Source organism: Scyliorhinus canicula, chromosome 1, assembly GCF_902713615.1.
Source record: "Scyliorhinus canicula chromosome 1, sScyCan1.1, whole genome shotgun sequence".
NCBI classification, from domain to species: domain Eukaryota; kingdom Metazoa; phylum Chordata; class Chondrichthyes; order Carcharhiniformes; family Scyliorhinidae; genus Scyliorhinus; species Scyliorhinus canicula.
This window is the reverse complement of record NC_052146.1, coordinates 201,320,632-201,334,329: the sequence shown is the minus strand read 5'-3', so window position 1 is coordinate 201,334,329 and position 13,698 is coordinate 201,320,632. Positions and strand designations below refer to the sequence as shown.

Here is a 13,698-nt window from a genome sequence, read left to right as displayed (position 1 = left end):
GCTCATGGGCTGCAATGCGACCCGGGAAGCCTCTCTATGTGGCTCATAGAATCACAGTTCCAAAGCCAGTCAGGCAAGCCAATAAGTTTAAAAGGCAGGTCAGTGAAATTCAAGATTTTGCAAGGGGCTCCTCTTCCAATCACAGGCCATTCCTTTCCCATGTTTGCTGCTGAGAGACACACTATGAGCAAATCATGGCAAGAAACTGTCTCAGAAGAGAGAAGCAGCGAACACCAGCGGCAGTGTGTGTGCTGAGGGTGCCGAGCCCACAGGAAATAAAGGCGTGGTGCGGCAGAGCCCAGGGTTTGAAGGTGCATTGGGGCTGGAGTCTAGGGTGGGCAAAGTGTTGTGGATGTGGGTGTGAGAAAGAGAGTGAGTGTTTGTGTCTGAGTGAGAGAGAGAATGTGTGTGTGTGGGAGTGAGAGAATGAGTAAGTATGGGAGGCAGTGAGAGAGTGAATGTGTGTGTGCAGAAGTGAGAGGGTTAATGTGCGTGAGCAAGAGTGAGAGAATGAGTGTGTGTGTGTGTAGGAGTAAGAGAGTGAGTGAGTGTGTGCATGGGAGCGAGAGAGCAAGTGTGTAAATACGTGTGGGAGTGATAGAGTGAGTGAGTCTGTGCGGGAGTGAGTGTGCGGAGTGAGTGTGGGACTGAGAGTGAGTTTGTGCGTGTTGGAGTGAGAGAATGAGTGTCTGAGGTAGTGTGAGTGCTTGTGTGGTTGTAAGAGAGTGATTGAGTGAATGTGTACAGGAGTGAGTGAGCCTGTGTGGGAATGAGAGAGTGAGGGTTTGTGTTTGGGAGTGAGAGTGACTGTATGTGTGTCCGGGAGATTATGTGTGAGAGAGTGAATATGTGTAAATGGGAGTGACAATTAGTGTATGTCTGGGAGTCAAAATGAGCGTGTGTGGGAGCGAGAGTGATTGTGTGTGTCTGGGAGCGAGACGGTGAGTGTCTGCATGTGGGAGTGAGAGACTGGGTGAGTGTATGTGGAGTGAGAGTGCGTGTAGAGAGTGAATGTGTGGGAGAGTGAGTGTGTGTGTGTACGGAGGTGCAAGTGTGTGAATGTGGGAGTGAGTGTGTGGGAGTGAAGCAGAAAGTGAGTGAGTGTTTGACTTGCTCATAGTCTCAGGTTTCTCAATCACACCCACCACCACACTTCAACACTTATACACACACCTCATAGTGGGGAGTGATGGGTGAGAGCACCCTGAGACTTGGAGTGAGCTGAATGCACTCCGGTTATTTTTATGAATTATTCTTTATTTATGTATTTATTTATTTAATAAATTTAGAGTATCCAATTCTATTTGAAATGAAAATCGCTTATTGTCACGAGTAGGCTTCGATGAAGTTACTGTGAAAAGCCCCTAGTCGCCACATTCCAGCACCTGTTCGGGGAGGCTGTTACGGGAATCGAACCGTGCTGCTGGCCTGCTTGGTCTGCTTTCAAAGCCAGCGATTTAGCCCTGTGCTAAACAGCCCCTTATTTGTCCAATTAAGGGGCAATTTAGCATGGTCAATACTCCAACCCTGCACATCTTTTTGGTTTAATTACTCTTTATTAACTTAACAATTTATTGTTATGACATTGGTTCACTTCTGTTCGAAAATTGTTTCTTTTTTTGATACCCTCAACTTTTATTTTGAATTCAGTTTATTATTGTGTCAAACATCCGCTGCGATTTAACAAATTATAACCATTTAACAAAAAAAAGAGAGTGCCATTTTGGACCAATATAGCGTGGTATTTATCAGCACCTGTCGTGCCGAGAACGACCCTGCTATCTAACGGGACTCTGCGGGGAATGCCTGCCAGAGGCCACACTTACCTCATTTCCTGCACTGACAAACTAAGGAAGATGTTGGAGTGTCATTTTTAAATGCCACATCAATCTTTTGACCCCCTTTGGCACACCACTGTGGCCTCCGAACCCCCTCCCCATTGTTCCAACTTACCTCCTTGGAGGTCCTCAAGCCCCCCTCACCCCACTCTTAAGGACAAGGCACCCCGGCCCCGATCCCTGGCACGGGTAACCTGGCAGTGGGGCACCTTGCTACTGCTGGCCTGGCACCCTGGCAGTGCCCCTGCCTGCCCATCAGTGCCACTCAGTCATATTTGCAGTGAAAGGGTGCCTGGGCAGCAGTACCAGGCTGGCAATGCCAAGGTGCCTGGGTGCCAGCAGGAGTGCCAGGATACCAACCTGCCCGGGGCTTCCAATGGCATCTGAGGCACACCACTCGAAGTGCCATTATTATGCCTGGTTCAAATTTGTGTGGACCAATGCTAAACGGTGCCATGGCAAGGTCTCCCAGGTGAGGCCATTAGTTCCTGGGCCTCGGGAGAATCTGGCACAGATATATTCAAATGAGCCCAATGACTTATGTGATGTTGTACGAAGTAACTAATGGCATTCTTCGGAAACCGGTCAACTTTTGGTACAATGTAAGAAAAGCCGAGCTCACATAACCTAAAGTCTGAATAAGATCAGGAAAGGTCAAGTTGTTCCAAAAACTGCCTGACTCTGTAAACTCTGAATAAACTAACTCGTCATAACCCAAAGCCGTCTAAATACAACAAGATAGGCCAGAACTAGTCTCTTACTGATACTTAAACAAGTCTGCTCCGTTTCTTAAACATGCGATCAAAAGACAAGATAATGATATGAGACCCCGAGTCCTGAAAGGTCAGCAAGGTGACGCCAGTTTTATGATATGGCTTATGTTTTTACTTCTGATCGAATTCCTGACCAAGCTGTATTCACGTAATCTTGATTCATATAATGTATAAATATTGTCCTTTTTCTCTGTAACAGCACAGACTTGGGAAGGACCCAGCAGTTTGTATTTGACTGCTCTCCGACTCCAAGTTTCAGCCATTTCTGCATGCAGTTGTAATTCGCAAATAAAGTTTTGTTTTGTTTTCTTAACGAGCGTTGTTGAATCTTTCTGTCACAGTCCAGAAGCGGGAAAAATATTGACTACGACACTTATTTAAATAGTTAATCTGGATCTCGCCCAGTGAGGGTGAGTTCCAGATCGCAATGTCTCGTGAGATGTCGCAAGGTGATCCAAGCTTCGCGAATCTCGTGAGAGGCCTCTTGCGAGATTAAAAGGCCTCATCATGTCACCAATTCGGGCACGACAAGGCCATTAAATCACATCTTTCTGAAATGTGTTCAGCAGCCCCTTGAGTGAGAAAAAAATGGAAATGTGGTTCCAGGAACGAAAAGGTTAGACAAGCCTGTTCTGGGGTTCAGAGAAACACTATCCGGTAATGGTGGTGCGTTACAGTTCACTCAGGGAGTCTGAATGGCTGTAGCAACCTGCATTTTACATGCGTGTTATAGTCTGGAGCTATGGATAGTGATGGTAGAGGCTCCAATTTCTTTGCAACACATATCTGACCAGGAATCGCTTCCACCTTTACCACCAGTCATGTGTCAGAATGATTTGCAGTTTGCGAAACAACCAGTTTGGCCACATTCTGAACTCACCTTCCTTGGTCATCAATCCCTGGATGGTCCTCGAAAACAGACCTATTGTCTGAGAAGCAGCGACACTGAGGATGAATGGGAGGAATCATCATAGAATCATCATAGAAAGAGGCTCCAGGGGAAGATAATCTCTGGCATGGAATGGTTGGGCTGAAAGATTTGTTTCATTGTGCATTCCATGTTGCACAGAGGAACTCAAGGGCATGTATAGCCTTGTAGTAAAACAAGGTTGGAGGATAAGGAATAATTGAACGAGGAGAACAGATGTAATCTCGTCCACATTTTGAAGTCATGCATTTTGTCCTAACTTTTATATCATACTTCTTGCCTTTGAATTATAAATACTTAAATGGCAAAATCCACTGCAATTTGAGAAGCCAAGCTCATGACAGCATAGGGGTTTGTCTATGGTGTAAATTGGGGAACTGAGATGCAATGTGGATCTGCTACAACCCAACACTGATAGGAGTTATAAATAGAACATGACGCTTCCAATATAAATGTGGGCACAGGAATTTATAATGGATAACATCAGGCAAACAATCAAGTGACAAAAACATAACAAGGTAAAGCTAGGTTTCATAAACAAAATAAGCATGCAAATTAGGTTTTCAGTACCATAGGGTTAATTACCTTCTGTTTTTGAGAAGGATTGAGTCATAGAACATACAAGCAGGGAGGATATAATGAGGGTGTATAAACACTTTTTATATATTTTTTAAAAATTTAGAGTACCCAATTCATTTTTCCAATTAAGGGGCAATTTAGCATGGCCAATCCACCTACACTGCATATATTTGGGTTGTGGAGGCGAAACCCACGCAAATACGGGGAGAATGTGCAAACTCCACACAGACACAGACACACAGAGCTGGGATCGAACCTGGGATCTCGGCGCCGTGAGGCTGCAGTGCTATCCCACTGCGCCACCATGCTGCCCTTATAAACACTTTTTAGGCCACACCTGGAGTACTGTGTGCAGTTCTGATCACCACACTGTAAGGAGGATGTGATTGCATTAGAGAGGGTGCAGAGGGGATTCACCAAGATGTTGCCTGGGCTGGAGTATTTCAGCTATAAAAAGAGGCTGGTTATGCTGGGGTAGTGTTCCATAGAGTGGAGAAGGCTAAGTGGGGACCTGATTGACGTGTACAAAATAATGACTGACATAGATAGGATGGATAGTAAGACACATTTCCCCTTAGTAGAGGGATCAATAACCAGAGGACATAGATTTAAAGTTAGGGAATCAACTGACTTACGTTACAATGATTGAGAAGCAACGAAACTGTGACTATCAATCAGCAAGTTGCCTGGATCAGGTCAGTGCTAATTGTCAGTGTCACAATTTCCCCTTGAGTTCCAGGCGACTGAAGGCATCAGACTGGAGGGATCCCTCATGGAAAGAAGGGGTGGATTTGGGAGGTGACAACATGTTCAAGGACTTGGCGAGGAAACAGAGGTTGGAGCTGGAATGGTAGTTTGCAAGGATAGTAGTAACATCAAGGGTTTTTTATTTCAAGGAGAAGGGTGATGGCTGAGTTAATGAAGTAAGAGGAATGAGAACTACTTACAATATGGGCTAACATGGGGAACAAATGGAGAAGTTGGGGATGGGGGTGGTTAGCAGTTTTGTGGGAATAGGGTTGAGGGAACAGGAGATAGGTCTCAGGGACAAGGTGCGCTCAGAGAGGACATGGGGGCAGAGGAGAGGAAGTAAAATGGTCAACTGGGCAGGAGGGCTGGCTGGGAGCATTAATGCAAGTTTGACCAGGTGTCCTGGGGGAAGAGAGGCAAACTGCAGAGGCAGCTATTGGACAGTTTCTACCTTAGTGACAAAAAAATCCTAAGAAATTCTGGCACTTATTGTGAAAGAAGATGATGGGGGTAAGGGGAGATGGGTGGAAGGGGGAAATGGGGGGGGGAGGGGGAGATGGAGGTGAAGGTAGGGGACAGGAAGATGGGGAAGGGCAGATGGGAGGTGAAGATGGGGAGGGAGAGATGGGGGTGAAGATGGGGGGAGGGAGAACTGGGGGAGCGGTAAAGATGGGGAGGGGGAGATCGGGGTTGAAGATGGGGTGAAGATGGGGGGATGGGGAGATGGGCAGTGAAGATGGGGAGGAGGAGATGGGGGTGAAGTTAGGAAAGCGGGAGATGGGGGATGAAGATGGGGAAGAGGAGATGGGGGGTGAAGATGGGGAAGGGGGAGATGGGGTGAAGTTGGGGGTGAAGATGGGGAAGGGGAGATGGGGTGAAGATGGGGGTGAAGATGGGGAAGGGGAGATCAGAGGTGAAGATGGGGAAGGGGGAGATGGGGGTGAAGATGGGGAAGGGGAGATGGGGTGAAGATGGGGGGGTGAAGATGGGGAAGGGGAGATGGGAGGTGAAGATGGGGAAGGGGGAGATAGGGGATGAAGATGGGGAGGAGGAGATGGGGTGAAGATGGGGGAGAGATGGGGAGAAGATGGGTGGGAAGGGGAAATAGGTAACGAAGATGTGGGGAGGGGAGAATGGGCAAGGAAGGAAGGATGAGTGGTTACGATGGGAGAGATGCAGGGGGAGATGTGGTAGATGAGGGGCGATGGGGGAGGTATGATGGGGTCGGGATGGAAAGAGGGGGAGCTCGGGTGGAGATGGGGGTGGTGATGAGGGGAGGGGAAGATGGGCGGGGAAGGAAGGGTGAGCGGTGAAGATGGCGGGAAATGCAGGGGTAGATGGGGGAGATGAGGGGGGATGGGGGGTATGATAGGGTGGAGATGGGGACAGGGGAGATGGGCGGTGAAGATGGGGGGGTGGAGTGATGATGTGGGGAGATGGGGTGAAGGTGGGAGAGATGGGGAGGGGGAAATGGAATGGGGTGGGGTTGAGGGTGAAGACAGGGGAGGGGGAGATGGGGTGAAGATGGGGGAGGGAGTTATGAGGGTGAAGATGTGGGGAGATGGGGTGAAGATGGGGAAGGGGATATGGGGTGAAGACAGGAGAGGGGGTGATGGGGTGAAGACAGGGGAGGGGGAGATGGGGTGAAGACAGGGGAGGGGGAGATGAGGGTGAAGATGGGGAGTGGGCAATGTGGGAATATGGGAGGCATTTATGGGCATGAGGATGGGGAGGGGGAGATGGGTGAACATGGGGAGAGGGATATAGGGGTGAAGATAGGGGGAGGGGGACATGGGGTGTGAAGATAGGGGGAGGGGGAGATGGGATGAGGGAGATGGGCAGGGAAGGAAAGATGAGCGGTGAAGATGGGGTGGATGAGGGGGAGATGGGGGAGGAATGACGAGCCACAGATGGGGGAGGGAGAGATGGGCGGTGAAAATGGGGGCAGGGGGGATGGAGTGAAAGTGGGGATCATGGGGGTGAAGATGGGGAGAGGAAGTGATGGGTGGTTAAGATGTGGGAGGGGGTGATGGGCAGTGAAGATGGGGAGGGGGATATGGGGTGATGATGGAGGAGGGGGAGAGGAGGTGAAGGTGGGGGGATGGGGATGAAGATGGAGGAAGGGGGAGATGTGGGTGAAGTTGGGGGGAGGGGATATGGGTGGTGACGATCTGGGGAGGGGGAGATCAGCTGGGAAGGAAGGATGAGTGGTGAAGATGGAAGGAGGTGGGGAAGATGAAGGGGAGATGGGGTGGTATGATTGGGGTGGAGATGGGAGGAGGGGAGATGGGCAGTGAAGATGGGTGGGGATAGATGGGGTGAAGGTGGAGGAGGTGGGGTGAGGTTGGGAGAGGGGATATGGGGTGAAGATGGGGAGGGTGAGATGAGGTGAAGGTGGAGGAGATGAGGTGAGGATGGGGAGGGGATATGGGATGAAGATGTGGAGGGTGAGATGGGGGTGAAGGTGGGGAGATGGACAGTGAAGATGGGGGGGAGGTGAAGATGAGGGAGATGTGGGATGGGAGATGGAAGGAAGATGGTGCTGCGGGAGATGGGGAGGTGGAGGTGGCAGAGGACAGGATGGGATAGAGATGGGGAGGAGGAAATGGGATGAAGATAGGGGAAATGGACAGTGTGGATGGGGGAGAGGGAGATGGAGTGAAGAATGGGGACGGGAGATGGGGGCGAGATGGGGCAAATGGGGTGAAGGTGGGGTCAGGTGGGTGTGAAGATTGGGGAGGGAGGTCATGGAGTGAAGTTGGGGGGAGGGTGATGGACAGTGAAGATGGAGGAGGGGGAGATGGGGTGAAGATGGGGGGAGGGTGATGGGCAGTAAAGATGGGGGAGGAGGAGATGGGGAGGGTGATGGGCTGTGAAGATGGGGAGGGGAGATGGATGCTCAAGATTTGAGAGAGGGAGATGTCTGGGGAAAGAAGGATGAGCGGTTAAGATGGGGGGAGATGGGAGAGATGGGAGGAGGTATGATTGGGGTGGAGATGGGGAGGGGGAGATGGGCAGTGAAGATGGGGCAGGGGATTGGGTAGAGATGGGGTGAATTTGGGGAGATGTGGGAGGGGGAGGTGGAGAGGGAGGTGGGGTGGGGAGATGGGGTGGAGGTGGGGGAGGTGGAGATAGGGAAGGGAGATGGGGTAGGGGAGGGTGAGATGGGGTGAAGATAGCGGGAGGGGGAGATGGGGGTGTATGTGGGGAGGAGGTAATGGGGTGAAGATGGGAAGAGATGGGGTGAAGATGGGAGGGGAGAGATGTGGGTGAAGATGGGGGCAGATGGGTAAAGATGGAATGGGAGAGATTTTGGTGAAGATGGGAGGGGGAGATGGGGTGAAGATAGAAGGGGAGATGGGGATGAAGACGGGCAAATGGGGTAAGGATGGGAGGGGGAGATGTGGGTGAAGATGGGAGATGGGGTAAAGATGGAAGGGGAGAGATATTGATGAAGATGGGAGAGGGAGGTGGGGTGAAGATGGGAGGGGGCGATGACAGGAATGGGGATGATCGGGCAGGGAGATGGGGTGAAGGTGGGAGGGGAGAGATGAGGGTGAAGATGGGAGGGGGAGATGGGAGGGGGAGATAGGAGGGGGAGATGGGAGAGATGTGGATGAAGATAGAAGAGGGAGATGGGGTGAAGATGGAGGAGGGGTTGGAGTGAAGATGGGAGCAGAGCGATGTGGGTGAAAATGGGAGGGGAAAGTTGTGGGTGAAGATGGGGGAGAGAAAGGGTGAATATGAAGGGGAGAGATGTTGGTGAAGATAGTAAGGGGAGGTGGGGTGAAGATGGGAAGAGGGAGATGGGAGGGGGAGGTGGGAGAGATGGGGATGAAGATGGGTGAGGGAGATGGGGTGAAATGGGGTGAGGGGTTGGAGTGAAGATGGGAGCAGAGAGATGTGGGTGAATATGGAGGGGAGAGATGAGGGAAAAGATGGGAGGGGGAGATGGGAGAGATGAGGGTGAAGATGGGAGGGGGAGATGGGGAAAAGATGGGAGGGGGAGATGGGAGAAATGGGATGAAGATGGGAGGGGGAGATGGTGAAGAATCGAAAGGGAGATGGGGTGAAGATTCGAGATGGAGAATGGGGAAGATATGAGGGGAGGTGATGGGAATGGAAATGGGGGAGGTGATTGGGAAGATGATGGGGAAGAATTTAGGGGGGAGAATTTTTTGAAGGGGGAGTATGTGAGGGGAAGAAGGTGAGGGGATGTGAAGTGAATATTGGGGGATAGAATAGGGGGAAATAATGTGTGGGGGGAATGTAGGGAGAAGAATATGGGAGAAGAATGTTGGGGGAAGAATGTGGGGGGGGAGAATGGGGGTGATGTGGGGGAGGAATGTGCGGAAAATAATGTTTGCGGGGGGAATGTAGGGGGGGGGGGGGGAGAATGGGGGTGAGGGGGAGGGAGGATCGGGGTGGTTGGTGTGCAGTGCAGAATATAACCCGGTCTGCTTTTGAGCAGTTCCGGACCAGAGAGCGTTGTCAGAGATTGACTGAAGAGTCAAATCATGAAACTGGAATAGTTGCATCTGAAAGTTCAGCTGACGGAACAAGAAGTCAACTTCTTGGTAAGCCAGGCTGAGGGTGTTTGCTTTGGAATGTATTCTTAGAACTGCTGACAAAGAAACAACAGCGCCGCCAAACTGCGGACTCCAGCTTTTTTGAACTTTTCAGGATACAGCCACAGGCAATGGTGAAGACCGGGCGCGCAGACATTTAAAACGTCCATTAGGAGACATTGCAATCGGAGCATGGGGGAGGTTGTTCCGGATAATCATGTTGGTGCTCAGCACGGTCAAAGTCGCGTCGGCGCAAATAAACGGGAGCATCAACCTGCCAATAAGTTTATATAATTGAGGATGTGTGTCACTCACAGTGCTGTGACACAGTGGAGTTTAAGTCAAGGGGTTTAATTAGGAGATTGCAAAAACGGAATGAAAGCCGTCTTTTTTGAAGTTTGCAATAACTTATTTTGTCCTATAATTGTGATCACTCTGGGTAGTGTGCGTCCCAGACGCCAGACTAGGCTTCTCCAGATCTTCCCCCATTTACACAATGCTGTTTGCTTCTTGCTCGGTCACTGACTTTAATGTCACCAACTGGGGTTTAACACGTTCATTAAATTGATCCCGCCCAGCACGACCTGATATTCAAGGAATTTGTGCCTTGCAAAAACCATCGAGAGCACAATAGGGAAAAGCAGCAGACTGGAGTTGAGAATCATTCTCGCCTTCTTCCAGGAACTTGAATTTTCAAATTATTTGTGTTGCTCTGTGTGGTTCGGTGAACGGGAAATGCTTAAAAAAGACGGACAAGTTAAAAAAGCGCCTTTGCGATTCAGTTTGAGTTTGTTTACTTGGCCAACAGAGCTGAGTGCGATTTGGAAAGTGCTCAAATATCCGCCCTTTCTGTTTAATTCAAACCTTCAGCTTCAAAAGTTGTTTTTTTTTGGCGGGGGGGTGGGGTGGGGTCTGGAGTGAGCCACAGGGAGGTTTTGTGCGGACGAAAGGAGTGTTCAGAATCCACGCCTTTCCACAAGTGAAGTGACTTTGAATCACTGTTTGCGGGAGGACTTTCACTGGCCTGTGGCTGAGGCACAAAGTGAAACGACACTGAGAGCGGGGTAGGGGGCTGCTATTTGGACACCGAGAGAGAGAGAGAGGGGGGATTCGGGGAGACATTCACAGTGCCGCTCCGGTGATTTGGGGGTTTGAGAAACGGTCTTGAAACTTTTGGGAGACGCCGAGGGTGTGGGGCAGGGAGAACTTGGCACCGGGACAGACCCCACTCAAATCACTTACATCACAGACCTGACTTCCTTCCGCCTCCCAGTCCATTTAAATCTGAGCAAAGTGCAGCCAGTTGGGACGGGACAGTCTGGGAAGAAGTTGCTTTGAGACTGTTGCTGAACTTTGTCAGAGATACAGAGAGAGAGAGAGAGGATGAGAGGAGGGGTGCTGTTTCTGTGTCTGAGCCCCCTGCTCTTCCCGGGACTCTCGGAGAGTAAGATCCGGCAGCAGGAGCCGGAGGAGCCGGCACCCACCGTGTGTGTGTCCACCGTGTGTTACAGTCTGCAGAAGCAGCGCAGGAAGTTTAACATGGCCCGGAATTTGTGCAAGAGCAACGGAGGCGACGCGATGACCATCACCTCCACCGTGGCCAAAGAAGCCCTCTCCATGCTGCTGCCCCCCAGCGGGGCCCAGACCCTCACCGCCGGGGGGCAGAACTTCTGGATCGGCCTCCAGCTCCACCAGAGGTCCTGCCCCAGCAATGACAGCCTCCTGCGGGGCTACCGCTGGTTGGACGGCGACCTGAACGGCGACTACGCCAACTGGACGGAGGGCTCCGGAAAATGCGGACCCCGCTGCGTGACCGTGTCAATCGGCAGGGATTGGACGGACCGAGCCTGCAACGAGAAGGCGGACGGGGTGCTGTGCGAGTACCGGTACGCGGGCAGCTGCAGCGTGCTCCGCCTGGACAACGGCACGGCCACCTATACCACCCCCTTCGGGGTTAATAGCAGCCAACTCTCCGAGCTGCCCCCGGGCACCGTGGCGCTGGCCGAGCCCTGGGGGCTGCGCTTCCAGTGTTCAAACGACACCTGGGTATGGAAGCCCCTGGGCCACCCTGCCCCCTGGCACTGCCAACTGGAGAATGGCGGCTGCCAGCACACCTGTGAGCAACCCCCCGCGGGCGGTCCGCGGTGCGGCTGCCGGCCCGGATACCAGCTGAGCCCGGACGGGCACACCTGCCAGCTCTTCGACCCGTGCCAGGAGGCGGGCTGCCAGCATCACTGCATCGTCCAAGACGGCTCGCCTTACTGCCTATGCCAGGACGGCTACCGGCTGAACGCCGACGGCAAGGGTTGCGTGGACGTGGACGAGTGCTTGGAGCATCCATGCGATCAGGAGTGCATCAACAGGCCGGGCAACTTCAGCTGCCACTGCTGGGCAGGCTACAAGCCCACCCCGGACAACAAGTGCGAGGATATTAACGAATGTCTGGACGAAGTATGTGAGCAGAGGTGTGCCAATACGGATGGGAGTTTTGTATGCAAATGCCACAGTGGTTATGATTTGGACCCTAACGAACCCACCAAATGTGTGTTCTATTGTGACACTGACCCCTGCGAAGCCAAGTGTACAGGGCTTGGCTGTGACTGCCCCGTGGGTTACATCCTGGACGAGGACCAGGGGAAATGCTATGATATAGACGAGTGCCAGTCTGGCGAATGTGACCAGGAATGCGTCAATACCAATGGGGGCTTCAAGTGTAACTGCAAAGTGGGCTATGAACTGCAGGAGGACGGCACCAGCTGCGAGAGCGAGGGTTCGGGCAGTGGGGAGCTGGTCCTGGAGCCCACCCCGGGCACCGGGCACCCGGCCAGGGCTGGCCTCTCCCTGGGGGTGGTCCTGGGCAGCATCTTCGCCGTCGCCGTCTTAACGCTGGTTTTCGCCGGCCTGGCGCACCACCTGCTCGCCAAGCGGGGTCGGTGGAACACCTCGCAGACTACTTACAAAGCTGCCAACCTGGAGCAGGATGTCAACCTGAGCCAGGTCAGCCCTGGGCAATGCCAACCCGCCGAGAAACCCCACGTGGTGACCTGAGGGCACTCCTGTGGGTGAGACACACACACACAAAGACTTTGCACAGGGGGGAAAAACAGATCGTTATACGAAGATATTAGAGGGGGAAAAAAACAAATAATTCGAGTTTGCAACCAAGATAAAGGAAGCTGCCAGTCCCTGTGAACATTCCTGAATTCCCCACCTCTGATCCCGAACGGGCTCCCAGTACATTCCTCTGGGGGCTATTTGAATCCAAAGGCCAACCCGTTATAGGAACATTGCGAATTGGACGCAGGAGTCGCCCCATGAACAGGATTCCTGCTGCAGCCACTGCCTTTGGGCTTAACCAGTCTCTGGGACATCAGCCCGCTAACTGAACTGCGTTTGGATATCCTCTATCTCCTCCCAGCTGACTGCTAATGGGGCGCCCTGGCCAAGCAGGTAAAGGGCAGCCTGGACAAACTGAGCCCAGGCCTGGGGAGGAGCCGCTGAGCCGTGTGGAAATACAGACTTGGAAACGGCAGTGACATCTGAAGTGTAGTTGGATGCTCGCCAGCTTTCGGAATGCTGGGCTTAACCTTCCAGAGAGGGAACATTTTCTCCCCAATAATTGCCCAGTCAGTCTGAAGATCAACATAAGCAGGTGAAGTGACAGCAAGTAAGGCGATATTGACTGAAACAGTTTTTTGAGGAGGTGTATTACAATTCATAAAGACTTACAAACAAATAACGGGGGTGAGTGAATACTAGAGGCAATTTGAAAATGTGGATCTGGGAACTGTTTGTTTAAACCCCTGTTTCTCAAACTGGGATGTGTGGACTGTTTTGTGTGAAGAGGCCTGAGGGGGGAAGGGAAGGGTGTGGGGGGGGGGGGGGGGGGGCGGGAGACAGTGCCCAGGTCAGCTTTGTGAAGAGTAAGTGAGTGAGTGCTGTCTGCAGGCTGCTCCTATCCTCCCAACACGAGCCCGCTCCCCCATCCCCCAACCCATCCGGGTGCTCCTCCTCTCTGTCTCCTCCACCAATGCATTCTCCATACTCCTGCTCTCTCTTTGCTCCTGCTCTTTACCCATGCTCCTGCTCTCTCCATGAACCTGCTCTCTCCGTGCACCTGCTCTCTCCATGAACCTGCTCTCTCTGTGAACTTGTTCTCTCCGTGCTCCTGCTCTTTGCCCATGCTCCTGCTCTCTCCATACTCCTGTTATCCCTTTGCTCCTGCTCTTTGCCCATCTCCTGCTCTTTGCCCATGCTCCTGC

General features: G+C 52.1%; 1 protein-coding gene across 1 annotated transcript; it reads left to right on the top strand.

Annotated features, from left to right (window-relative positions):
* Positions 1–10,592: 10,592 nt before the first annotated feature.
* Positions 10,593–13,310, top strand: LOC119970990 (thrombomodulin-like). Its single transcript, XM_038806113.1, has one exon. The coding sequence runs from the start codon at positions 10,820–10,822 to the stop codon at positions 12,482–12,484; it is 1,665 nt and encodes a 554-aa protein (XP_038662041.1). The 5' UTR covers positions 10,593–10,819; the 3' UTR covers positions 12,485–13,310.
* The last annotated feature ends 388 nt before the right edge of the window (positions 13,311–13,698 follow it).